The sequence below is a fragment of the Engraulis encrasicolus genome, chromosome 22 (genome assembly GCF_034702125.1).
Source record: "Engraulis encrasicolus isolate BLACKSEA-1 chromosome 22, IST_EnEncr_1.0, whole genome shotgun sequence".
NCBI lineage: Eukaryota > Metazoa > Chordata > Actinopteri > Clupeiformes > Engraulidae > Engraulis > Engraulis encrasicolus.
The window spans coordinates 28,758,348-28,783,644 of NC_085878.1; the positions used below are offsets into that span (position 1 = coordinate 28,758,348).

At 41.9% G+C, this 25,297-nt stretch overlaps 1 protein-coding gene across 1 annotated transcript; it reads left to right on the forward strand.

Moving 5' to 3' along the window:
* The first annotated feature begins 388 nt into the window (after positions 1-388).
* Positions 389-23,876, forward strand: LOC134438815 (cryptochrome-2-like). Its single transcript, XM_063188492.1, has 12 exons — positions 389-689; positions 1,350-1,458; positions 2,007-2,149; positions 6,025-6,209; positions 6,425-6,510; positions 8,344-8,484; positions 9,550-9,861; positions 14,584-14,735; positions 17,147-17,349; positions 19,014-19,100; positions 20,211-20,368; positions 20,788-23,876. The coding sequence occupies exons 1-11, from the start codon at positions 532-534 to the stop codon at positions 20,363-20,365; spliced, it is 1,731 nt and encodes a 576-aa protein (XP_063044562.1). The 5' UTR covers positions 389-531; the 3' UTR covers positions 20,366-20,368; positions 20,788-23,876.
* The last annotated feature ends 1,421 nt before the right edge of the window (positions 23,877-25,297 follow it).

Here is a 25,297-nt window from a genome sequence, read left to right on the forward strand (position 1 = left end):
TGCATCACGATACGCAAGTAATTACGCAGCGCATGGAATAGGTTAGAAAAAAAAGGAGCAAGCGAGAGATAATTACCCAAATATATTGGGTTTGTGCTTCACATTATAACTATCGTAGATGAAATGAGGTGGAGAATTGTGCATTTGGATGTGGGGAAATGCAAAACATATATTGTTGTATGCAGTACACTGGGTTCAGAATATTCCTTGGCAATACCTCGTCATGAATCTGTGGAATGATTTCAAAAATCCTTCTCTTGTTGTCATGATTATGTACAGCATAACACGCTCTTGAATACGCACTAGGAAAACGTGATAGGGCGTCGCCTACACGTGCTAAATAACCAATCAACGTGGATGTAGGCGTGCCGTATCCCTGCGCTTGAGCCAATGATCAACAACATGTCCAGTGGCAACGAATGTGTCTGAACCACTACGAGGGCGGGACCGCCAGCAAAACAGACATGACAACACTTTTGACAGAAGTTTGTCTAGTTTGTCCTATGGTCTGAGGTGAACTTACTTGAAATCATGGTGGTAAATTCGGTACATTGGTTTCGGAAAGGATTGAGGCTTCACGATAACCCTGCTCTCCAAGAGGCGTTGGATGGTGCGGATACTGTACGCTGCGTTTACGTGTTGGATCCTTGGTTTGCTGGGTCTGCCAATGTTGGATTTAACAGATGGAGGTTGGTATCAATGTGCATTGTATTGTATTTTATTCCATAAGGTTCACTTGTGAATAATCCCATCGTATTTCTTAACGCAAACAATGATCAGTAGCCTCAAGTAGAGTCAAGTCATTCAGATCAACTGTTGCTTTTTTAATGAATGACAATGCATGTTTTATTAGCGCACACACGTGAAATCGAGGTATAGGCTACGAAATGTGTGTTTGTTCAGACCTGAATATTCCAGTTTAAAGACGAATTATTTTGGGAACTTGGGCACTGGTGGTAACCGGTTTTACCTCTGTCTGCTCGCCTCGTGTTATACAGAAGACATAGCATATCAACGTGTCCAGTTGTCCAGTTTACGCTTTTCTATATCTTTTGTTTAAATTCAGTCACATTGCTTACATTTCTTACATTCGCTGCATACTTGTCAACTGCCGCCTTGCACGTGAGCGTAGGGCAAAAGTGCGCAGCCCAATGACTTGTATTTCATAACAGCAGAGTTTGCGTTAAAATGTAGAGTGCAAGCCTTTACGCACGAATGTGGTCTGTAGTTTCCGAGTTAATACATTTCGAGAATATGTTGTTTATTATTCATTTGAATATAGGCTATGTTTGTAAACGTCAATCTTGTGGATACAGATTAGGACCTAACATTTGAATTTAACATCACAGGTTTTTACTAGAGTCTTTGGAAGACTTGGACAACAGTCTTCGAAAATTGAATTCAAGACTCTTTGTGGTCCGGGGACAACCAACAGACGTGTTTCCACGACTATTCAAGGTGCTACTTTCAACAACTCAACACAATTAGTTTAGCATCACATGAAGGAAAGACAACGCAAAGTGTATCATTTATAATGTGATAACCATTCTGAGTGATCCTTCGTTTCACAGTCTTTTAGAGATTTTGACCCAACTTATACGTTAACCTGCTGCTGACATCTTAATTCTGACAAAGATTAACCTACTGCCTAAATGTGTCTCACAGACGAAAAGGGCTTAGTTTACTTAAGTTGTGGAGGGGGGTTCATTGGGTCACTGATCCTTGCCCCACCTTTTCTAATTTCACGTCACATAAGTGGAGTTTCTAACTAACCCTTCTTTGCATCTGCACTTGTTGTTCTGTATATTTCCTGTGCACTTTGTATTTGCTAGTGATGTTGGCTATGATCATGCCCTTCTAGAAAGTTGCTTTGATTATAAAGCGTCTGCCAAATGCAATGCAATGTAATGTAATGTAATAAGTGGAGTGAATATGCCATAGCCTACCATGTGACATCAGTGGCTCATTAGTGCCTTTGGTCTCTGTCCCAAAATGTGACCCCAAAGGAGTGGAATGTGACCCGGTTGACCTTCGAGTACGACTCGGAGCCCTATGGGAAGGAGCGGGACAGTGCCATCATCAAGATGGCCCGCAACTTTGGAGTGGAGACCCGAGTGAGAAACTCGCACACCCTCTACAAGTTGGAAAGGTCAGATATACCTTACTTCACATGCATCCAATGTTTATTGCACGGACGTGAGGCATAAATGCAATTTCGTTGTGTGCTGTGGAGTGCTGTGTCACAATGACAATGGGAGTTGGAGTTTCCCAAGGGGCTTTCACTTTCGGAGACATTTCTTCATGTCACAACCCCTTTTCTCCCTTATCTTCTTGTTATAACATATGGGGTAAATGTTGCAAGCCTGGTGTTATTGAATTGCACAGCATCAATGCATCCCTAGATGCGTAGGTTGACATCAGCATCAAGTTGTTGTTCTGTGCAACTGTTATTCAATCATGACATTACACACATTGATCTACTACAACATGCAGTAGTAATGTGCATGTAATACACACAAGTGAAAAGAGGTTTTTTTCCCGTCAGCTGTACCAACCTCTTCAGCTTATATGTCTTGTGTCTCAATGTCCTGTGCATCTGTTGCATTGGCTGCAAAGTCATATGTAAGACATACATGTGTGGTATGTTTTTATAGTGACCAGTTTCTGGAGAGCAGGAAGTAAAGGGTTCATAACTCAAAAGTAAAGCAATGACGAGATGCTTTGTGAGCTGTCATACGTCGTATGGACAGTAGGCATACATGTGAGCCGTGTGTCTTTTTAAAACATATTTTTTAGGCCTTTTGAGCCATTATTATTTGATAGGACAGTGGAGAACAGACAGGAAATGGCTGGGAATTGAACCCGGGTGGCCCGCATAGCAGTCCAGTGCCCATCTGTTACAGCCACGACTGGGCTATGTGAGCTGTGTTTTAATAGTGACACACGAGTACAGAGCGAGCGGTAGGGGTTAATAATGTGATCCATGTGTTGTGTTAATAATGTAATTCAAGAGTAAAGCAATGCCTAGATGCTTTGAGAGCTGTGTGTTTGCGGGCATGATCGTGGCTATTTTTTCGTCTTGTGATGTGCTGCGTGCTACTGCCATGTGCCCTGACTGTGCGAGTTACTGTAAGAGTCTGCTCTGCTCTGCAAGGGCACTGGCCTGCCTGCCTGCCTGCCTCAGCCCCCTCTCCGGCTATCCGGCTGTGGAGGACAGTCACGTCACAGTAGCACTGCCACTGGAGGCGAAAGGCCGTTAGATAAAGGCAAGGCACGTTTCTCATGCGTTCACCGCTCAGCCAGCTGGCCCCAGGCCTGTGTGTGCGTGCGTGCGTGCATGTTTGTGTGCGTGCGTGTGTGTGTTTGTTTGTTTGTGTCTATGCATACGTGTATGTGTCTGTTTCCTGAATTCCTCTTTATCAGGGTTACTGTGTTTCACTCGCCTGGTACTCGTAACCACGTAACCACAAGCACTGTTTCTGCTTGCAGAGACATTACCTGAGTTGGTCTTTTGAGAAAAGGCACTGTGTCTGGCAACCTTTGCACCCCCTATCAGTTTAGCATATAAACAATTGTGCCAGTTGGTCAACAGTACCTAGTCTGTTAGAAGCCACTGTTATACAGTAGTGTTGCTTTACAAAACCAAGGCCAGTAACAATACATTTAGTGAAACACAAGTTCACACTAGAAATTCTATGTATTATTTCTTTCATAACACTTATTTTGCGACACTTTTTGGTTTGTGATGGAGTGATTATTGAGAAAGCACGTACAGTTAACTACTGCCGCTATTAAGCTATACCCTCAATATATTTGCCTGGGCATCACTTCAACTTGGAAGGCATTGTCACAGTTTTCGTTGAGTTGATCTTGTTTGTCTAAGGTAGTGTTATACGTAATAGACATGGATGTGGCGCAAGGGAGCTGTTGGGGTATGTTGTATTAAGATCCCAGCATATTGAATGTTTTGACTATTAGAACTCCTGGCTGATATTTGTAATTCAGACATACCTTAACTAAACAAATTGCAAATGCATACATGTTGTTCTGCAATCGCTGTTAGTATTCACTAGCTGGCTGTTATACGTGCTATGTTGGTAATGCTATGCTGTTCTGGTCGCACAAAACCATATCACAGTATGTGCACCCCCTGAGGTGGTGGTATGGAAGCATAGTATGTGTGGAAGTACTGTAGGTAGTATGTGCACATAAGGTGTAAAACTGGGCATGGATAGATCAGGTTTTAATCATCATCCGAGTAGATTTAAAAAAAAAGTTTTTTTTATTTTTTTATTTGGTAAATAAGATACTTAAATCCACAGCCTTTCCTCAGTGCAAAACAGGCTAGCCATGTCTAAACCCACCCATGTCTGAGATGCTGCATGGGTCCCCTACCCCCCCACTCCATATCCTGCATATGTAATCCTTGAAAGAGGGGGTAGAAAATAGTGTAGTTTCCCTAGAGTTATATAAATACCATTGAGCATAGTATCATTCAGCATGTGAGCAGGTGGTGGCGCGGGAAAGCCAAGGGAAGGAAAGGGAAGGGATGACGTTTGGTGCTCTCCCAGAGATTACCCGGCCGGCTGTGCGTAATGCCCTCCTCTCCTCACATGACAGATCCCCCGTCCGTCCTATCCCGCCACAGCATACTGGCCTTGACTGGCTTTCCTGGCTTGCCGTCTGTCTGTGTCACATGACACACTGCCCTCTGTTGCTCGGCTGCGGTACTGCGCCGACTCGCAGTCACACTACTGAACATGTGCAGCGCTCCCGCCACTGTAGTAGACATGTGCTTGATGCGTAGACTCAGCCTGAGTGTGGGAGAATGTGCTGGTTGTCCACTTGGAATTTACATAAACACATACGCACGTAGCACACACAGACACACACACACACACCCACACACCCTCCCTCTCTGATTCACTTCCAGGGATATGTGCTGTATGCGTAATAGATTTGTAATGCTGGTGAATTATTACCAACAAAGCGATACATTTATATATAGAATATATATTTACATATATATATAGTTTTTCAGGCTTACTCCTAAGTGTTGAGCTTTTTTGTTGTTTTTCAGCTATGACCTTGATTTGGTTTCCTCCTGTGTCTATGTAATAGCAAAACAGGTTATGAAACAATAATAACAACTACTTCTGAAAAAAGTATTGTGAATACTGATGTGTTTTTTAATACATTGTTTCTATTGATACTTTAGTCAGTCGAACATTTTTATGTAAGTATAACTGCATAATGTTATACAATTACCTAGTTTTATATAACATAGTTGTTTTGTTTTTTTTAAATAATGGCATTAGTGGAATGTAAATGTCTCTACTGTCTGCCGACTCTAGCTTTTATTACTTCATGATTGCTACAATTTACAGCGCTCCAGTTTCAAAAACTGCTTATGAGGCTTTTTATTCTCCCACACATCATATTGTTTTGGGAATGGAAGTCCACTGCTGCAACGTTACGGTCTGAGATAACCAACTGTATCAGAACTGGGCAGATGGTCTTGCAACATAACCTTGGCTCTCTGTACAAGAGATTCAACTGTTCCTCCCATACCCTTGCAAAGTTAAGGAGTGAGAAAGAAAGTGTCGCGTTAATCTCCCTTTTTCATATGTTTTTTTTGCCTTAGATAGTAGAGAGAAGACAGGGAATGGTTGGGAGAGAGAGAGAGATGGGGCAGGGTTGAGAAATGACCCAGGCTGGATTCGAACCTAGGTTCCCATGGACAATGTGACCGTACATGGTATGACGTGTTAGTGCCGTGTGTCAATACGTCCCCCGTTATCTCTGTAATTTTTTAATGTATTGTTTTGTTTTTGCGTTTGGAAGTCAGGGTTAGCGTATCCACACAAAATAATAATCCAGGTCTGCAGCACACTGGGTAGAAGCTCCAAAACCACACAGGCCTACGTTATTTAGCAAATGGACTCATTTCAATCCACTGGTGAATCTTGTTAAATAAAGTATATATATTTTTGGACCTTGTTTCGTTTTTTTTTTTTGCCTCAGGATCATCGAGTCAAACAACAACAGTCCTCCGCTGTCCTTCAAGCGGTTCCAGGCCCTGATCCAGAAACTGGAGCTGCCCAAGAGGCCGCTGCAGACGGTCTCGGCTGAGCAGATGGACCGCTGCTCGACACCCGTGGCAGTCAACCACGACCAGCTCTACAGCGTCCCCTCTCTGGAGGAACTGGGTAAGGCCTGAGGACTGAGGAGGCTAAAGTAGTCCAGCAAATAGCCTGAGCCTCTTCAACATAGCCATTTCTCTACTTGATCAAGAACAAAGCAAAAGCACGTTTTTTTTTCCCTCATATCTCTACAATGCTTGTTTTATGAAATGGATTGTTGTATTTGGTCCCAGAGTATACTCTCTAAGTGTTGAATTAACAATGCATTGTTTACTGTGTAGGCTTTAAGACGTCTGACCAAGGTGAGGCCGTGTGGAAGGGTGGAGAGACAGAGGCTCTGCAGAGACTTCATCGGCATATGAGCAAGGTACGCTTTGGGCATCACTAGCACATCAGTAAAGTACATCACACACCACATACGTACACTTGACGTTTGGGCAACTGGGCTTGGGACTAGGTCTGGTGGTTCGAAAAGTGGATGGGGTGCAAAGATAATACAAGTAGGCCTACAGTAAATAATGCTTTTTGAAATGCTATGGAGCATCACCTAGATGCTTGTGCTTTGGGGTTCATCAGTACATCTCTAAGAGACTTTTTTTTCTCCCAGACATGGCTAAGATACACAAAAAGTGAATGGGATTCTTGATAACTAATATTTTCTGAAATGCCATTCCGAAATGCTAAATTCAATGTGAATGTGAGAAGGTGTAATTGGAGGGATGCCTCACATAGTTGGCAGAGTGCAGAGTCAAGCAGACTAACATGACCTCAGCAGACACATTGTCGTTGTTACTTCTCTCTCTCTCTCTCTCTCTCTCTCTCTCTCTCTCTCTCTCTCTCTCTCTCTCTCTCTCTCTCTCTCTCTCTCTCTCTCTGTCTCTCTCTCTCTCTCTCTCTGTGACAATGAGTCAGCGCAGCTCAGAATAGGCCAGTACAGGCTTAGTACATGAGGCATTGGAGGAGATATCATGGCACTGAACAGAACACACCAGCTTACTACACGTGTAAATCAGAAACGACCAAAGCGACACGAGTCATTATTTCTCTATGTATGACAGGCAAACTCGACGACTAAAGTGAATTCAACAGGGTCGAAGTGAAATGGACGACCAGTCCAAATTTCTGTAGTGAAAAGCCAGTTAATTTCATGTAATGAGCTATGGCGCTGGTTGGCGAAAACCGATACGAATGTTCATATCTCAATGTCCCAGCAGGGGACAAGGCAGAGCTAGTCTGTGATTAGCTTAATCCAACAATATGTCAATAATATCATATCCAGAGTGAATTAATGGCAAAACCGTGACTACTCAGTCACTTTGGTCATTGTTGGTGTGCACACGTACAAAACCAAATCAAGGATTTACTACTATAGAAAAATATTGAAACATTCACTCACTCACTCGAACCATTAGCAAGACACCTACGTGTACCAGACTGGAGCTCGGTGGAAAGACTGGTTCAAGAGTGGATGATGTCGAGCTCCACCAGATCCATAAGGTTTCTATACCATGCTCTTATCCAGTGGCTTGATCTAGGGCTGAAAGGTCACTAGGGAGCACTGACTTGCATATAACTAGGGAGGCTCGACTGCTGAGCTGAGGGAACAAGGTCCCTAGTGTGAGCTTGAGAGAATTTTGAATAAATGAAGCATCTTAAAAACATCTCTCTCTCTCTTATCTCTGTCTTTCAATCTCTGTCTTTCAATCTCTCTCCCTCTCTCTCTCTCTCTCTCTCTCTCTCTCTCTCTCTCTCTCTCTCTCTCTCTCTCTCTCTCTCTCTCTCTCTCTCTCTTTCACACACACACACACACACACACACACACACACACACACACACACACACACACACACACACACACACACACACTGACTGTATGTTCACTGATTTAGTAATATATCTGTTTGTTGTTTCTTCCATGCGTGAAGGAGCGGGCTAATGGTACTGGCTTATCATTCAACGAATGACACACACATCAAGCACGCGCGCACGCACACACACACACACACACACACACACACACACACACACACACACACACACACACACACACACACACACACACACACACACTCACAAACACACCCAGCCATGGCCACTCATGACTTGCTCAAATATACATCCCCGTAGGCCTCTTATACTGTACTGTATATTCAACGCTGTTTGTGTGTGTGTGTGTTTGTTGTTTCTGCTCTCCATGTAGGAGTGGGTGGGTAACTACTGGAAGCCGCGTATAAGTGTGCGCACGTTGATGGCGAACCCCTGTGGCCTGAGTCCGTATCTCCGCTTCGGATGCCTCTCCTGCCGAACGCTCTACTACAGACTACGGGAGCTCTACATGAAGGTGAGGGGAAGTGGTGGCAGACTGGGTAAATAATTACGCGAGTGAAAATAGCAATAAGGAGAGCAACACAAATGGAAAAAAGCAACACAGGGACAAGCAATGAAAGCTGACTACATACCAATGTGTTTACGTTCCATTTCCGAATGAAAGTTAGCAGATGCACGTAAGGAATGCGGCCTGGTCCAAAACCTTTGGAAGGCCGAAACATTTTCACTTAAACCCATGCAGGAGTACCATCACACACCATTATATGTTATTACTTGCTATAAATTTAAGCCCTCACTATTAGGGTTTTCAGACCTGGTTCCCTTTAAATGAACCGAATTCAGTCCTCTTTAAGTGGACCAAAAAGTGAGCCGACAGCAAAAGGACTCAGTTCTGTTTGTGTTCATATTGTGAGTGTATTAGGAAAAAGAACCGGCTAATCTTTCTGGTCCTGTTGGGCTTTAATGGTGTGTCAGTCCTCTTTTTGATCACACCAGGTCCTCTCGAACTCTCCTTAAAGGGACACTGTGTGAGATTTTTAGTCGTTTATTTCCAGAATTCATGCTGCCCATTCACTAATGTTACCTTTTTCATGAATACTTACCACCAGCATCAAATTCTAAGTATTCATTATGACTGGAAAAATTGCACTGTTCATACATGAAAATTGGGATCTTCTCCACGGTCCGCCATTTTGAATTTCCAAAAATAGCCATTTTTAGCTGCAAAAATGACTGTACTTGGACCATACTAGAAAATGTTTGTTTAATACTTAGTAAACTTTCATGTAAAGATCAAATTTGGCAATAGGCAGCATAGTTGCAGTACCTTTTTTGACCATTTCCTGCACAGTGTCCCTTTAAGTGATTCCACCAAGTCACAAGCACAATTTGTCAGGACTCATAAGAGAAGCGTACTGAGACCACGTCAATGAAGGTCACACACTGTATGATGTCACAACCACTCTGAGGGATTTTTGACACGGAGAACCAGGAAAGGGTTCAATCAATTTCGTTGCAACTTTGGGAGTTTGTGGCACTCTTTTCACTGCTTGACTTTCCGTTCTCCCATCATCATCAGGCGCACACACACAGTCAGCCGCCCGTGACGCTCTTCACCCAGCTGCTGTGGCGGGAGTTCTTCTACACGGTGGGGACGCAGAACCCGGCCTTCGACCGCATGACGGGCAACCCCATCTGCGTACAGATTCCCTGGGACAAGAACCCAGAGGCGCTGGCCAAGTGGGCCGAGGGACGCACCGGCTTCCCCTGGATTGACGCCGTCATGACCCAGCTGCGGCAGGAGGGCTGGATCCACCACCTGGCACGCCACGCCGTGGCCTGCTTCCTCACCCGTGGAGACCTGTGGATCAGTTGGGAGAGCGGCATGAAGGTGTGTGTGGGGGTTGTGTGTGTGTGTGTGTGTGTGCACAGAGTGTGTGTGTGTGTGTGAGAGTGAGTGAGTAGAGTAGAGTAGAGTAGAGTAGAGTAGAGTACTTTTATTAATCCCGAAGGAAATAAAGGTGTCTGTCAGCAGTGAGTGTGTGTGTGTGTGTGTCTGTGTGTACGAGAGAGATAGAGAGAGGGAAAGAGAGAGAGAGAGAGAGAGAGGGAGAGAGAGAGAGACAGAGAGAGAGAGAGAGACAGAGACAGAGACAGAGAAAGAGCAAGAAAGAGAGAGCGAGAATGAGAGAGAGAGACAGAGTGTGTGCATATCTGTACGCTTGTGTGTGTTCAAATGTGTGTGTGTGTGTGTGTGTGTGTGTGTGTGTGTGTGTGTGTGTGTGTGTGTGTGTGTGTGTGTGTGTGTGTGTGTGTGTGTGTGTGTGTGTGTGTGTGTGTGTGTGCGTGCGTGTGTGCGTGCGTGCGTGTGTGTTTGTGTGGCCTGCAAAGGAAAAGAAAATGAATCAGCTGATTCTAATCTGTACACCTTGTCAGTTCATAAGCTATATTAATGAGATCACTTGTGTTGGCGGCACACAGATAGAATTGGATTTCTGTCAGACCTTTTACTTTCTCAGTTTGTGCACCTTTGTAGCACAGAATTGTTTGCTTGGATGGGTGTTTTTCATCATGGTTTGGCATCATGGCTCATACTGGCTCTGTTGATGTGTCGTTATTTTGTTACGTTTTTTCATTTTGTTCTCACCTAGCTTAATATATTCACTTTTCTCAAGCTCAGTGTGTATATGGTTTTAATACATTTGAGTTGTTCTTGTGGTACTGAAGTCATTTGTCTTCATTGTAGCCTAAGTGAATCACTCCTACAACAGTTTGATGGTGTGTGTGACCACGAGACATCTTTGGCCATCATGGTAGTGTGTTGCCAGGCCTTGAACCAGCCAAAGGAAATTGGCAGGGTGGTCCCTTTTCTGGGCACAGTTAGTACAGTACATTTGGAGACTTTCAGTTCTTTGTAACTTGAAACATGTAGCTGTTCTGTGTTGGCATAGACTCCATTTTGCACTTATCCAGAGATAGCTGTGAGTTGTGAATGTGCATGCATGAAACTTTGTTCTACTGCTTTATTTGGTTATACCCGGGCCAAGAACACAGGCTTTAAAGACAATTCTAGTACTGCGTTGATTTGACAGTAGAATGTTTGTAGAGTATAGGTGCTCCGATCACCATTTTTTGGCCCGATCACCGATACCGATCACCAAAAATCTTTATCTGCCGATCACCGATCATTGCCGATCACAGAAATTATTTCCTATTTTTTTAATAGCCTATTAATTATCCTTATTGAATACCATTTCTGCCCATAAACCAATCAATCTTAATTTGCACATGTCACTTTCACAATGTAGGCCTATTATTAGGCTATTATTATTATTATTATTATTATTAGGCTATTATTATTATTATTATTATTATTATTATCTTTCAGCTCTTTCAGACTAGTGTTGGTAATATAGCCTACAAGTAAGTCTACAGTATTAATCAATTTATAAGTTATTGCATATAATTACTAAACTATTTAAGATTGAATTGAAACTGAAACATTACATCAATTTATAAGTCATTGCATATAATTACTAAACTATTTAAGATTGAATTGAAGCTCAGACACCTGGATCTCAGTCTCTCAGTTTCTCTACGAGAAAAAACCCTGTCGCTTTAAATGAGCAGCCTCGTGAGGAGAGCCCCTCCCCTCTCTGTCACTCACTGTCCACAGCTGCAGTGCTCCGCGACCGTTCTGAGTCTGAGCTCTCTCCCTCTCCCCTCACCTGTCGCCGTTTGGCGTTTCAGCGACTATCAAACTAATCGACTGACTGTCAATTACAACTTTGAAAACAATAACGTTGGCATGCTTGTGCGGACAACGTGAACTTGTCGCGTGCTGACCGAGGCAACTACACAGGTTATAACGCAAAATGGCTAACTGGCGAGAAGTAGTCTATCGCAAATTACATTGTGACTGAAAAACTTGAGATTCTACATAGACCTACACAAAACAAGAAAAAAACTTCCCTTGAAAGAACAGGCAACACGCACAACACAGCGTCTGCGAGGAAAGCTTTGTAACACTGTCATAGATTGTAGAATTCCCTGCACAGACTCATTGAGTTTCACACCGTCCACTCTCCCTCTGTTTGGTGTTGCAGCGACTACAAACTAATGACCTGGCTGTCCATAAGGCTACAACTTTAAAAACAATACCGTTGATGATTGTTTTGGAAACGTTTAGTTGTTGCGTGCTGACAGGCTGTAACTCAAAATAGCGAACATGGCGAGACTGACACGTCATTCGCAAATTACAAGCGTCATGTAAACGGCGCATGGATCGGAAAATCAGATCATTGTTGATGCAGATATGATTATAAATGGTGAAAATGAAGGAGGGAATTCCAAAAGGTTAAAGACAAGTAGGCTAAAGATGCCTTATTTTGGTGCAGCAGCTGTGCAGAGCCAGCACCTAGGCTGCAGGCAGCTCCAGGTGTAAAGGCAAAATGGTTGCGTGAGGAATTTAATATCTCTGGATCGGTTTTTTGATCGGCATGTTTTTCCGATCACCGATCAGGCTATTTTTGGCCATTATCGGCCGATCATGATCGGCTGCCGAGCAATCGGAGCACCTCTACAGTTGCAGAATGTTCAAGTGTGTGGTTGGATATGAGGCTGAATTTGCATGGAACATGGAGTCACTCACCATGCAGTTGGTTTGTACCATGCAAATATGCACTTGTTATTAAAATTACACAGATGTCTTGCAATTATTTTTTTTTACAAGTATCCATTTTAGGGAGCTAAATCTCATCTATTCAAATGCATAAAAACCCGTTGTCTTTCCGAGAATAACCATGTACGTGTGAATAGGGATATGATTCAAATTTGGCATTGAAATAAAGTGCAGCAGGGAGCCAATGTTCCAGCCGAAAAACATTCTGAATGTGACTTTGGAAGATGTGCTGAATGTATCTGGGGCTGAGGAGTTTTTTTTTTTTTTTTTGTGGTTGCGTCAGAATGTAGTGTCAATGGGGCCTAAGTGGGTCGCACCTATTATTCTGACATGAGTAAAATGGGGGTGATCCATTTGGTGACTCCTCTAGTCCTCCGCCTCCAAGTCATTACCCACAGAATCCATTCCATCCTGTATAGTGGCTATCAAGCCAAAAGGACAAGTGTGCTGGGTTGTTTTGTCACGTGTGTCATGGACGGAGATGGGATACTGGTTAAAGTAGGACATGCTGTGAAGTAGACACTTTTTAGGTAACATATAACCACGTGTTGCATGGTTAGATTTTTTTCTCTCAGACGGCTGTTCCTTTTATGTCAGGCCTATCATCTGAAATGGCGAATATGGACACTTTTGGGTAATTCAGGGCAATTATGGTCTAGTGGCGAGGTGTTTGATATGGAGCTGAAAATCGCCGCACACTGAACTGAACAGAGGGTTGGGGGAGTGAGTGACCGGCTTTTTCCTCCACTCTCCCCCATGACGTCTATACACACTGCTTTGTGGGCACGTGGAACAAATGGAACAGAACAGAGCTTCTGCCTTATGTGACGTCTTCCCTTCTGTCATGTCCTGAGGTCACCTGTGTACAGGTGATTGGGGAGATACTGCTGGATGAGTTGCTTGAATGCAAATGGTGTTGTGTGTGCACTGTGTGTTTTGCACCATGCGCTGTGTGCCATGTCATAAGAATGACCGGGGACTTTCATGGTGTCTACCAGGGCTTGACACTGGCACCTGCAAACCGGCCAAATGCTGGTAAAACTTGGCTGTGGCTAGTAACAATTTCTATTTCTGCATCTATTTTGCCCCTTGTGTATCAATTGTTTATATTTAAGTTAAAGAAACAGCTAAGTCATTCTGTTTCTATTTGTTTGGTTTATTTCCATGTACACTAGAAAGCTATGCACTCATCTTCTTGCTGTAGCAACTTATCTTCTGAAGTGAGATGTATATATTATGATAAAGAAAAAAAACATATAAAAATTGTGGCTAATAGAATAGCTGAATGGCTAGTGACTCTGGAAAAACACTAGCCACTGTGGCTGGTGAGTGAAAAAGTTAACGTCAAGCCCAGATGTATACCATTTATGACACACTGTGCCTTCTCTCCTCTCCCGTGGTCTTTGAGGAGGTGCTGCTGAATGGGCTGGATAACATGTTAAATAGATATTGTCACGGTCCAGCAGACACCTTGTATCTCCACTATGTTTTATTATTTTATAATAATGAGATGAGATTAAATGATAAGTTTTTTATTCAATATCTTTGCAGAGAGACAAGTATACAGTGATGTATTGATTTACATTAGATATTGAAAGGGAAAAGCCCCAGAAAAGCTGCCAATAATAACAATAATAATAATACATTTTATTTTAAGTGCCTTTCAAAATACACATGGGTGATTTATAAATCAATAAATCAATGAAAAGTGTCTGCCTGACAGCTACAAGATGTTGTATGCCAGTGTTTGGGGATATGCTGTCGGACAGGGTACAATAGCAAACCTCTGTTCAAATTAGATTTTGTGTGCATTCTGCGCTATGCACATCTGTGTGTACCTACAATGTGATCTGAATGGCTAATGTCACTTTGTTGCTGATGATGATTTTCCCTATCTACACCTTCTCTTCTGTCCTATGTTGTGGTTGCCAGGTGTTTGAGGAGATGCTGCTGGACGCGGACTGGAGCGTGAACGCGGGCAGCTGGATGTGGCTCTCCTGCAGCTCCTTCTTCCAGCAGTTCTTCCACTGCTACTGTCCCGTGGGCTTCGCCAGGAGAATAGACCCCTCCGGAGACTTCATCAGGTACTGTACACAGAGGATCAGACCTCTACACAGATTAAAAGGCAGTGTCAATTCAGCTTTTAGAGAGCCTATGTAACCAGAGTTGTATGAAGTAGAAGTACAAAGTACCCTTACAGATGTAATTACAACACTAGTTGTATGATACTACACAGTTGAAACCATGTAATATCATACCACCACTAGTGTTGTTATTACATCTGTAAGAGTACTTCTACGTCTACTTTATACAGCACTGTATTTAACATCTTCTAGTTTGAATTTGTTCCCAGAGTACATGGGCCTACTGTGCAAAGGCAAAGTGCAGTAACTACATATTTTGAGTTTAGACTGAAAGTGGTCTTCATAACACCTCTTTTATCTCTTGACAGTGTTATGGTCCAAATAAGATATTGCTTTGTCAAATTTGCTGTTGCTACAATATCTAACCTAAGTTACCAATAGTTTGGAGGCCTTTTTCTCAGTTTCAAGGTTGGCATTGTTACTGCACTTTGCCTTTGTAGGACTGTAACTGTAACTGTAGTAACTGTCTAAGGGTTGAATTAACATGACAAATTTTCAAAGATGTGTTTTGGACTTTTTATGACTTAATTTAGGACAGGACAGTGAGAGTATATGATAGAAAATGAGAGAGAGACGGAAAAGGTCAGCAAAGGAGCCTAGGCCGGAAGTGAAACCGGGTCGCTGTTGTAATTGATTCGGTGTCAAAGCTCATTAAGCCAGCACCCCAATATTGCACTTTTTACTGTGTGGATTAAATCAGGTAAATGAAGAAACACATTTATAGACTAAATCAGGGAAATACCTATGACAATCAGACCTCTAGTCTACATCAGGTTTTAAGTATCAAACTCCTAGACTATATCAGATAATCAAGGAATCAAACCTCAACACTATATGAAACACAGAGCTACACACATTTCCACTGCTACTGCCCTGTGGGATTCTCCAGATACATACTACTTATTATTGTCTTGGAAATAAATAATGCACTTTATGAAATGAAAGAGTAACAGTATTATTTCAAAAGACAACAGCTATTTGCCATTCCAGTAGCCGTAGCCTAGTGATTAGAGAATTGGTCTTTCAATCTGGGGGTTGCCGGTTCAAATCCCCCCTGACCTCTCCCTACATCTCCATGGCTGAAGTGCCCTTGAGCAAGGCACCTAACCCCAGATTGCTCCAGGGACTGTAACCAATATCCTGAATAATAACTGTAAGTCGCTTTGAATAAAAAAATTAAAAGCGTCAGCTAAGTGAAATGTAATGTAATGTAATGTAATTCCAAAGGGGAAAAAGCTTTCTTCCATTTCTGTCTCTAGAAATGTACTATCTATTGAAGTCAAGTCCTGTGTATTGGACAGTGATTATTCCTATCCATTCGCTGAACAGCATTATTATTGCAATGTGTGCACATCTGTGGATTGAGCCAGAGACATAAAATGTAATGAGATGTAGTCTACAAACCTGACTGCCATTGGGATGTACCTGGTGTAATCGCCAAAGGGTTTTATCTGCCTGGCGAATTCCACAAGGGAGTAGCAGTGGCAATGAGTAAGTGTCTCTGTTTGATCTAGAGGTCTGATTGTTTACTTACCTGAGTCTTCAGTCTCTGCCTCTGAATGATCTCAGAATACCCCGGCAATAGGTGTGATCTTGCTTTAGGGGGAGATTTTTGTTAGAGATGTATGATGAAATCCAAGGCACTCTTCGTCTTCTTTAAAAAGCTTTTAATTAAATGTAGCTAGTTCATATTTGAACATTAAAATTTGCCAACATGTTTCGGCCAAACATTGGCCTTCATCAGGGCTTTAAAAAAGAGAGATTTTTGTTAGTCGTATACAGTAAGTACTGAGTAAGTACTACAAGTAAAAGTGAATCCTATTGCCACTGTGATTCACTTGATATACATCCCCCGACAGATGTTTTGTCATGGCCTATCGATGTTGCTGGAACAGCAGCTAATAACCCGACTTTCATTTAATCAACTGGCTTCAGAAGTCATTCATATGAAAGCTATAACCCTCCCAAGTGAGAATGTAGTTGAGACTCAGGTAATAGCTGTTGTTACAAAAACATGGATAGGTGACAAAGCTTCTGTCAGGGGCTGTAGTCTCCAAATTCTGATTAAAATTGTTCTCAATGTTAACATTAGCGAGGGTGTGTTTCCTTTTTTGTGCAACTCATGGACATGAGTTTTCCATGTATTCTGCATTACTACTTAAAAGTCTTTAAAAAAATAGGCACTGTGTACATTTTTGTGCTGTAAAATGTACTGTAAAAACCAAGGCCAGTATTATAAAACAGAAAATAAGAGACTAGAAAATGAACGTAGCTCTTCAAGAAACATATCCTTGGCCTTGGATTGCAAAGTAATTACAAACTTGCTCTGCATTTTGCCTTCGTTTTCAAAGGAAGTACATCCCCAAGCTGAAGGACTACCCAAACCGTTACATCCACGAGCCGTGGACGGCCCCAGAGAGCTTGCAGAGGGCGTGCAACTGTGTGGTGGGCGTGGACTACCCCAAGCCCATGGTCAACCACGCGGCCACCAGCCGCCTCAACATAGAGCGCATGAAGCAGGTCTACCAGCAGTTCTCCCAGTACAAGGGCCTGAGTGAGTCTTCCAGATATCACACTCATGTACACAGCACATACACGGATTGCACGCACAGAGAATAAGAAATGCCGTGTTAATTGAACACGTGCACAATTGATTTAACTCTTAAGACTGATTCGAACGGTATAAATATTAGCTGTGGACCGCTGGTATTTATTAGCTGGTAATTCGCAATCTCCTCCGCTCCTCTGTGTTATTTTGTGGCGCATTCAGACGGGTTAAGCAAAAGTCTGTAATTTACTCAAACAAAGTGATTTTCTGATTTTGGTTTGTTATGGACTCATACATAGTCTAAAGGGTGTGTTTTGGAGGCAGATGCTTAGGTGCATTTCCTTACATTCAGATTTGGTTATTTCCAAATATTGTTTATTTTTGGCGTAATTTCTAGACATTAATGTGCAGGGGTGTCTCGACCAAGGGGTTGTGCAAAAGTTAAAAGAATCAATGTTGCTCTCTCTCTTTGTAAACAACCACATTTGGTTCATAATTTAGTGGTCCATCAAAGTCAAAAGTTATGTATACAGTAAAAAAAAACCTACCAGAAACTGCCTCGGAAAAACTCTTGAAGTTAGTCTTGTCTAGAAACCTGAGTAGATGGGATTTTCAGGGGGCCTTGTCTGGGCTCCACTGCCCCCTGCTCCATCTTCAGACCCTTTGAGGGGCACACCACTACCCCCTTCTCGCTCTCTCTCTCTCTCTCTCTCTCTCTCTCTCTCTCTCTCTCTCTCTCTCTCTCTCTCTCTCTCTCTCTCTCTCTCTCTCTCTCTCTCTCTCCTCCCCTTCCCCTCCTCCTTATTGCCATTTCTGCAGGCCCTGTGAGGGACACACCACTGCCACTGCCACTTTCCCTTTGCCCTGCTCCAGTTCCTCAGAGAAAGCGATCAGTGCCCCTCTCCCTTCTCCCCTTGCCTTTCATTACTTTCATTACCAGCCTGGCCCGGCAGGCCACGGTTAGCAGCAGTGTGATGTGCACATGGAGAGCGGTTATGAAAGCTCCTTACCTAACTTCTTAATAGCCTCTCTGCTGCTCTCTCTCTCTCTCTCTCTCTCTCTCTCTCTCTCTCTCTCTCTCTCTCTCTCTCTCTCTCTCTCTCTCTCTCTCTCGGTCACACTTTCTTTCCCCTTACCTGAGTATCTGAGGAGAACAAAGGCAGAAGAGAACTATACTATTAAGCTTCATGTCAAGCTGCCCTCAACACACACACACACACACACACACACACACACACACACACACACACACACACACACACACACACACACACACACACACACACACACACACACACACACACACACACACACACACACACACCCAGATGATGGGAGCCATTACGAGGGACAAAACGGGAGTGAAAAGTAGCACATTGGAGGACGTAACATTGCAGTTCAAAGATTAAGACTTTCTTGTCTGCACTGCTGCGTAGTTGAATGGTTTTTTACATTTTTTCCTTGCGCAAATGAAATTTCTTGTAATCATGCTGGGAACAGCTTAACCGTGCTTGAAAAGATATGAGCAAGTATACTATGGAGGGAGGCGTTTCAGTTCATACTGCCTGCAATTTGTATGCTATGTCACATGTCTCATTCCTTTGCTCCAAGAGTGAGTCGACTCTCTAGCCCTAACCCAGTCTCTCTCTCTCTTTCTCTCTCTCTCACAGGTTTGCTGGAGATAGTTCCTGTTATTCGGGAGCAGTCTGAGTCATCTGTTCCTAGACCCAGCAACACACCTTACTCTAGCAGCGATGGTGCGTTCATTGATGATTTTGTCGTTGAGATGTCGTTTTGAAAAACCTAATTTTCTTCATCAGCACCAGGGATTATGCACAAAGTCAAGTCACAACTGTTCACTAGTCAAACACAAACAGTCAAAGTAATGAAAAATTACAGAAAAAAAATATGTCATCATTTAACATTTTTTAATCAAAAAATTAGTGAAATTAGTTTCAGCTCGGACATGGTTTTGGCGAACAGCCCACTACACTTGTTCATGAAGCTATGTTCAGGCTGGGACTGCAAGGTGCAGTACCTCAGATAGTAGCAGAGTAGAACACAGAGTGGGAATGAGGCGCCATCTGCTGACTGAAAACAGTACTGTACATTCTTTACTTTACATAACACAAATTACTGTAGAGTAGAGTGCTTTATTGTCACTATATAAATACAGTGAGATTATGTTCGGAAGCAACCCACAGGTGCCCACAAAATTAAAGATATATTAACAGCATAACTAATGTGATAAGTAAATTAAGTAAATGTAAATAAGTAAATGTAAAAGTAAAAGTAAATGTGATCAGTAAAAAAATAAATAAATTAAGCTATAAAATATGCTATCAAGTATTCACATGTCCACACACACACACACACACACACACACACACACACACACACACACACACACACACACACACACACACACACACACACACACACACACGCCTGTACCGCAATTTACCATGTGTAGTGTGCTTTGCAATGATGATTTCTGTAATAAAAAAACGCTGCCCATTCAGCTGAAATAATGTGTTTTGTAGTGTAATTTTTGTATAATTGTAATTTTGTAATTTTTGATTTTTTGTGGGGGGGGAACACGTTAGTCAGTGATAGGAGTTGTCGTCATTCATTTTGATTTCTGCATGCTTCCTAATCATAATCACCACCCAATCCCAATCCCACTCTTACCTCTCTCTACACCTCCACCCACTGCTGAAGTGCCCTTGAGAAAGGCACCCAACCCCAAATGTCTCCAGGGACTGTAACCAATGCCCTGTGAAATAACTGTAAAGTGCTTTGGATGAAGGCGTCAGCTAAGTGCTGTGTAATGTAATGTATGTAATGCAATGTGTGCTCCTCTGCAGATGCCATGGCTCCCTCCTCCTCCACCGCCTGCCAGACAGCAGTCAGCAGGAAGAGAGAGTGGCCTACAGACCTGCACTGTGACCAGGGAGGCGTCCAGCCCAAACGGCCATGTAGCGCCCAACGAAGAGACCCTGACCGGACTCTGACACAGTAACAGGTGTGTGTTTTTCAGTGTCTTTGTTTATATACAGTAATGCTTTTGTTGATGTCCTGACTTTAAGTTTCATTTCTGTATGTAATATCTAATGACAGTTTTTGAGTAGATGTTTTTTAATTGAATAATGGGCCCCAGGATGAATAATGGGGATCCAATAAATGAGCAGTCAATTTATGATAGTTACAGCAACAATGCTATTATTCTTTCCCTGAAGATTTAAACCTTGTGTTTTATCAAAATGTCACTTGTGCATCGTCCGCATTCCTTACACCAATTCACTGTAATTTCCATTTCATTGCATTTGCTACTTTTACCCATGTATCATTTTTTTGACGAGTTATTGTGGAGAAATCCTCACTCTCCTCTTCACAAAAGCATCTACAAAAGAAGTAAAGTGAAGTTCTTGTTCCTATTTGCAGTTTCCATGGAAGCTCTTCTCTATGTGTCCTCCTGAAGACTGTCAGATCCTGCACGGTACTCCGCTGGGTCAAGGCAGCAAACAGTGGACACAACAAAGGAACTCTGAGGGGAAGTGAACTTCGGGTTTATTAAAAACATCATCACGATCTTTAGTATGTTTGCTAAGAAGCAAAACCCGGCTAGCCCGTTGCATTCAAAGCCACTGAATATCATTTCTACTGAATAGGCTCACAGTTAACAAAATGGAAGCAGCTCAACATTGTTGCTCACCTCATTGGTAGTCTCAAATTCTGCTATTCAAGGAGACATTGAGAGCTGTGGATTTAGCCTATTTTAAAACTGCTTTTTTTAAAAAAAGCTCATAGTGCTGCTCCCATAATTACTTTGTAATATAACTCGTTATGATGTTTTGTTTACAAACCGGAAGTTCGTTTTCCGCTGGAGTAACCCTATAAGAATGCACCTTAGTTGTTAAAAAGCAGCCTTCCTTCATTTCTTCTTAACTTTATGTGTGGTATCTGCACCATTGTATCTCTTCACAATCCAATGGGTTGTTGTTGGTCTTTACGATGAAGTCACTTTGTGTTAGCCACTGCTAAAGAGTGTCTGAAAACAGTTTTTATGTACTTTTTGTTTTCCAAATCATGTAAACAGAGGACCCTAGACAGTATTTTATTCATAAGCATATTCCAAATTCAGCATCACCCCTGGCTATGATGTTGGCTTACACTGCTTTGGCATTTCCCCCCACGTATGAATGTAAAGGATGTGCGTCTAGCTCCGAAATACCTGCACTGAGGACTTGGGCAAAAAGTGGAATGTTTTTAGTCATGAGGGAAAAGTCTTTGTTATTGTGGTTATATTAAAATCGTGGTAAATGAAAGTCATATTGCATTAGCTGTAGTGAATGAGTGAAATTCAAAATTTGAAAACGAGTCAATATTAAGCTCAAATGGATTCGAGCATCATATACGTGCCTTACTCCCAAAATGCAAAAAGGAGGGGCCCCATGAGACAGGGGGTGGTGGTTGGTGGAGACGACATTTCAATCATCTGTTTTTAGCTGACTGTATAGTTGTGTCACTAAGTTTGACATAAGTCCCCCAACTGGTTCTGATCCATTAGCATTTAAAGGCATACAGTAGATATTGTGTAGAGGCTCCTGTTGTTCATGTAATCTCTTCCTCATGTTTTAAAGTCATGCAAACGTAATACATGAATCTAATATTCTTGCGATTTTTTGGAGGATATCGTTTGAGGTAGCAATAGAATGCCACATGTCGAAGGGCAAAGGCTTTCTTCTTGATATCATATGCATGAATATATAATATTGTGTAACATAAATACACAGGTTTGTAATAAAACATTTGTAGTCAAGAAATAAAAATAACAAAACAAACAAAAATATATAGGCATTTAAGGTTCAAATATGTGTCATCTTTCAGAATCACAAGTCAGTCATGCCCTCATACCAAAAGCCGCATATTATGTCAAAATACGGAATAGTTCATGTACACAGCTTAGTGTGAGGTTAGTTCTATATCCTGTCCTAGCAGGCAGGTTATAAATGGTTCATAATTATGTAATCAAATTCAGGATCCAGCAGTGGTCACATACGTACATACACACATGAAAGTGATGCATTCTAGTGCATATGTCATTTTAACACTTTCTAATTGGTATGTACAGTATCTGGTTGTGGAGTTCCCTGCCACCACAACACAAAACAGATGTTCAGCACCTGGTGGATTTTAAGTCTTACAAAAGGGTTTCATTCTTTTGTTCATATATTTTGAAGAAATGCACTCAATTCCAAATTGTTAAGGTCATCGGATGTGAGCAACTGAATCTGTACATTTGCTGTAAAAAAGGCACACTCTGGACTACAGTCTTCAGTTTCAACATGGACTACAGACTTCAGTTTCAAAATAATCCATCTTTGGCGTGTTAACTTCAAACTAGAGGAACTTCAAACTAGCAAGAATTGTAGTCGAGAGTTTGGCTTCTCTACAACAGTCTTTTGTTCTTTGTCTTAGACACACACCCCAAAAAGTTGTTTTGCACATCAGATTTTGCCGAGCAGAAGAGGATAGCCTTCTCAAAACATTCTGCCGTATCTCCTCCAGCTTGCTACAGTACCTTTCATTTGAGCCTTTCTTTTAAGTGGCAGCTTTGGACTGTTGACTGTAAGATAGTGTCAGCATGTCATCGTGTGTGTGTGTGCGTGCGTCCGTGCGTGCGTGTGTGTGTGTGTGCGTGCGTCCGTGCGTGCGTGTGTGTGTGTGTGTGTGTGAAAATATGTGTTCAGCAACAAATACGGATACAAAAGAGAGCTTTGTGTACTCCAGAATATGCTATAATATTGAAAGACGTTTCTAATCTGTTTGTAAATAGTAAATATTTAAGGGTAAACCATTTCTCCTGTTTTTTGTTTTGTTTTTTTGTAATCCATTACATACAATGGGCAAGGACTTTGGCACAGTGCATAATGCTTTGTTTGCTTTTTGATCCGATCTCTTGTCAACAGTCCAGTCAGTCATCTTCAAACAAGGCGTTGCTTAGTCATGTAGCACACATATTCTGTGTTTGTCCAGCTGCATGCATGAGGGCATCCTTACATGACTTGTCTGTCTAATACGTATGTGGTGTTCATAGATACTTCAACTTGTATGTCTTGTCACATTCAGGCTCCAGCCTAGTTATCACAAAGCAGTGTCCTCCATTGACAATGTGAGGTAACATGAGAATTGAAAGACTCCATTGTTGAGCCAGCTAGATGTTGCTTGCTGGACAATTGGCTCTGTGATGGCTATCAAATTGCTTTCGTTCCTCATTAGTCAAGTGGCAGGAAATCGATTGCAGAACAAATATGCAAATCTCTACTTGAGGTTCTTTTATGTAATATAAAAAAACAACTGATTCAGCAGAATCATTTGCCATACCAGATTTGTAAAGTCAAACATGTGCTTAAATGCATTGTGCTTAGGCTTTTCATTTTTTGTAATGATGTATGCTATTTTTTTCCATTTCTATTTAATTTGTAATATGTAAATATGTTTTCTTCCCGTATTAAACTTCCTCCAAAGCCTACATGTCTCTGTTGTAGTCCTATGTGTGACAAACTCTTTCCACAAGATGGCAGTGGATGTCTGGTGCTCACACACCGGTGATCTCGCTTCAGTACTATTGTCATCAGTTCTTGCAATTGTATTACAACACTTCTAAATAAATGAAGACTGTAGCTGTAGACAGTTTAACATCCCCACCATGCACTATCTTAAGTGTGTTAATAATACTAAGGCGTAGCATTTTTAATGTATGGATAGGTCTTGCTTTTCTTATAAGGCGTACTTAGTGGAGACCGACATTGACAACGTTTCATAACAGTCATCTTGGCTATACTAACGATAATTAGTTATCCATCTGCCAGATACCATGCAAACTAAACGTAAAATGAACTATTATATCTTGATACATTTTATAATATAGCCTAAATGTCACACATTGACTGCTAAAAAACACATTAAAATCATTAAAATCCAAGAGGAACACAACCAAACAACCAAGCAGAGTTTGGCAAATATTCTTTCTCATGGTTCCGTGACTGTACAATGACTGTTCAATTTCGATATGAATGGATATCTAATCAAATCTTTTTGGTAGTAGTATACAGTATGATGTTGAATCAATACTTGGATGACAATTTTGGTACCTGTCAAATGTGCCTCCCAATTTGTTCTAATTCTGTCTTTCATGCAGATGATTGGAGTCAACATTAAGAAAGTGTTAAGTTGGGTGATGTGTTACAGTGGTATGACTTAATTATTATTAATAATAATACATTCATACATACATACATACATAGGTTTTATGTAGCGGCTTTCTTGACACTCAAAGATGCTTTATATTGGATATTGGAAAGAGAGAGAGTGTGTTTGTGTCTAGCTAATCACAGATTTTCAGAGATCACTTTAAAAGGCCCCCTTTCTGATGGGAAGTTGGCACACCACTTTATATGTGTTGGGCACATTTCCAAAGTCCGTAGCAAGAGTCAGCGCCGCATTACATTACAGTTTCATGAGGCTTTCACGGTCGCTGGCTTATTACAGCTGTCGCTTTGCCCCTTCTGTCTCTGACTCCTGCCCAGATTATTCGCAAAATCAGAACATCAGAAATGAAAATATTGCAAGATGCCCTTACAATTATAATACGACCAATAGTAACCTGTGAGTGTGCACTGCTATAACATATCTCATATAACAAAAAAATGATCAAGATGAAATGGTACTTTTGGATCATCTTGAAAACAACTAACCACAGTTAATGGAGACTCTCAGGATATTGGACAAGGGTAACTGCCAAGAGCACAAGAGAACAGTTGGCATGAAATCCTCCTGCTAGACCTGCATTTCCCTATACACTACAGTGCACTTCCCCGAATTGCCAAGCAGGAGCTCCTCTGTCAAAGCCATCACCTGCTGCAAACTGCTGCTGAGAGGCGTAGCATGG

What these genes read in the sequence shown, in the direction of transcription:
- LOC134438815 (XM_063188492.1), top strand. Translation starts at nt 532, where the DNA reads ATGGTGGTAAATTCGGTACATTGGTTTCGGAAAGGATTGAGGCTTCAC. An exon ending in TACGGGAGCTCTACATGAAG is followed by an intron (nt 8,485 to 9,549) that starts GTGAGGGGAAGT and finishes CATCATCATCAG; the next exon opens with GCGCACACACACAGTCAGCC. An exon ending in ACCTTACTCTAGCAGCGATG is followed by an intron (nt 19,101 to 20,210) that starts GTGCGTTCATTG and finishes GCTCCTCTGCAG; the next exon opens with ATGCCATGGCTCCCTCCTCC.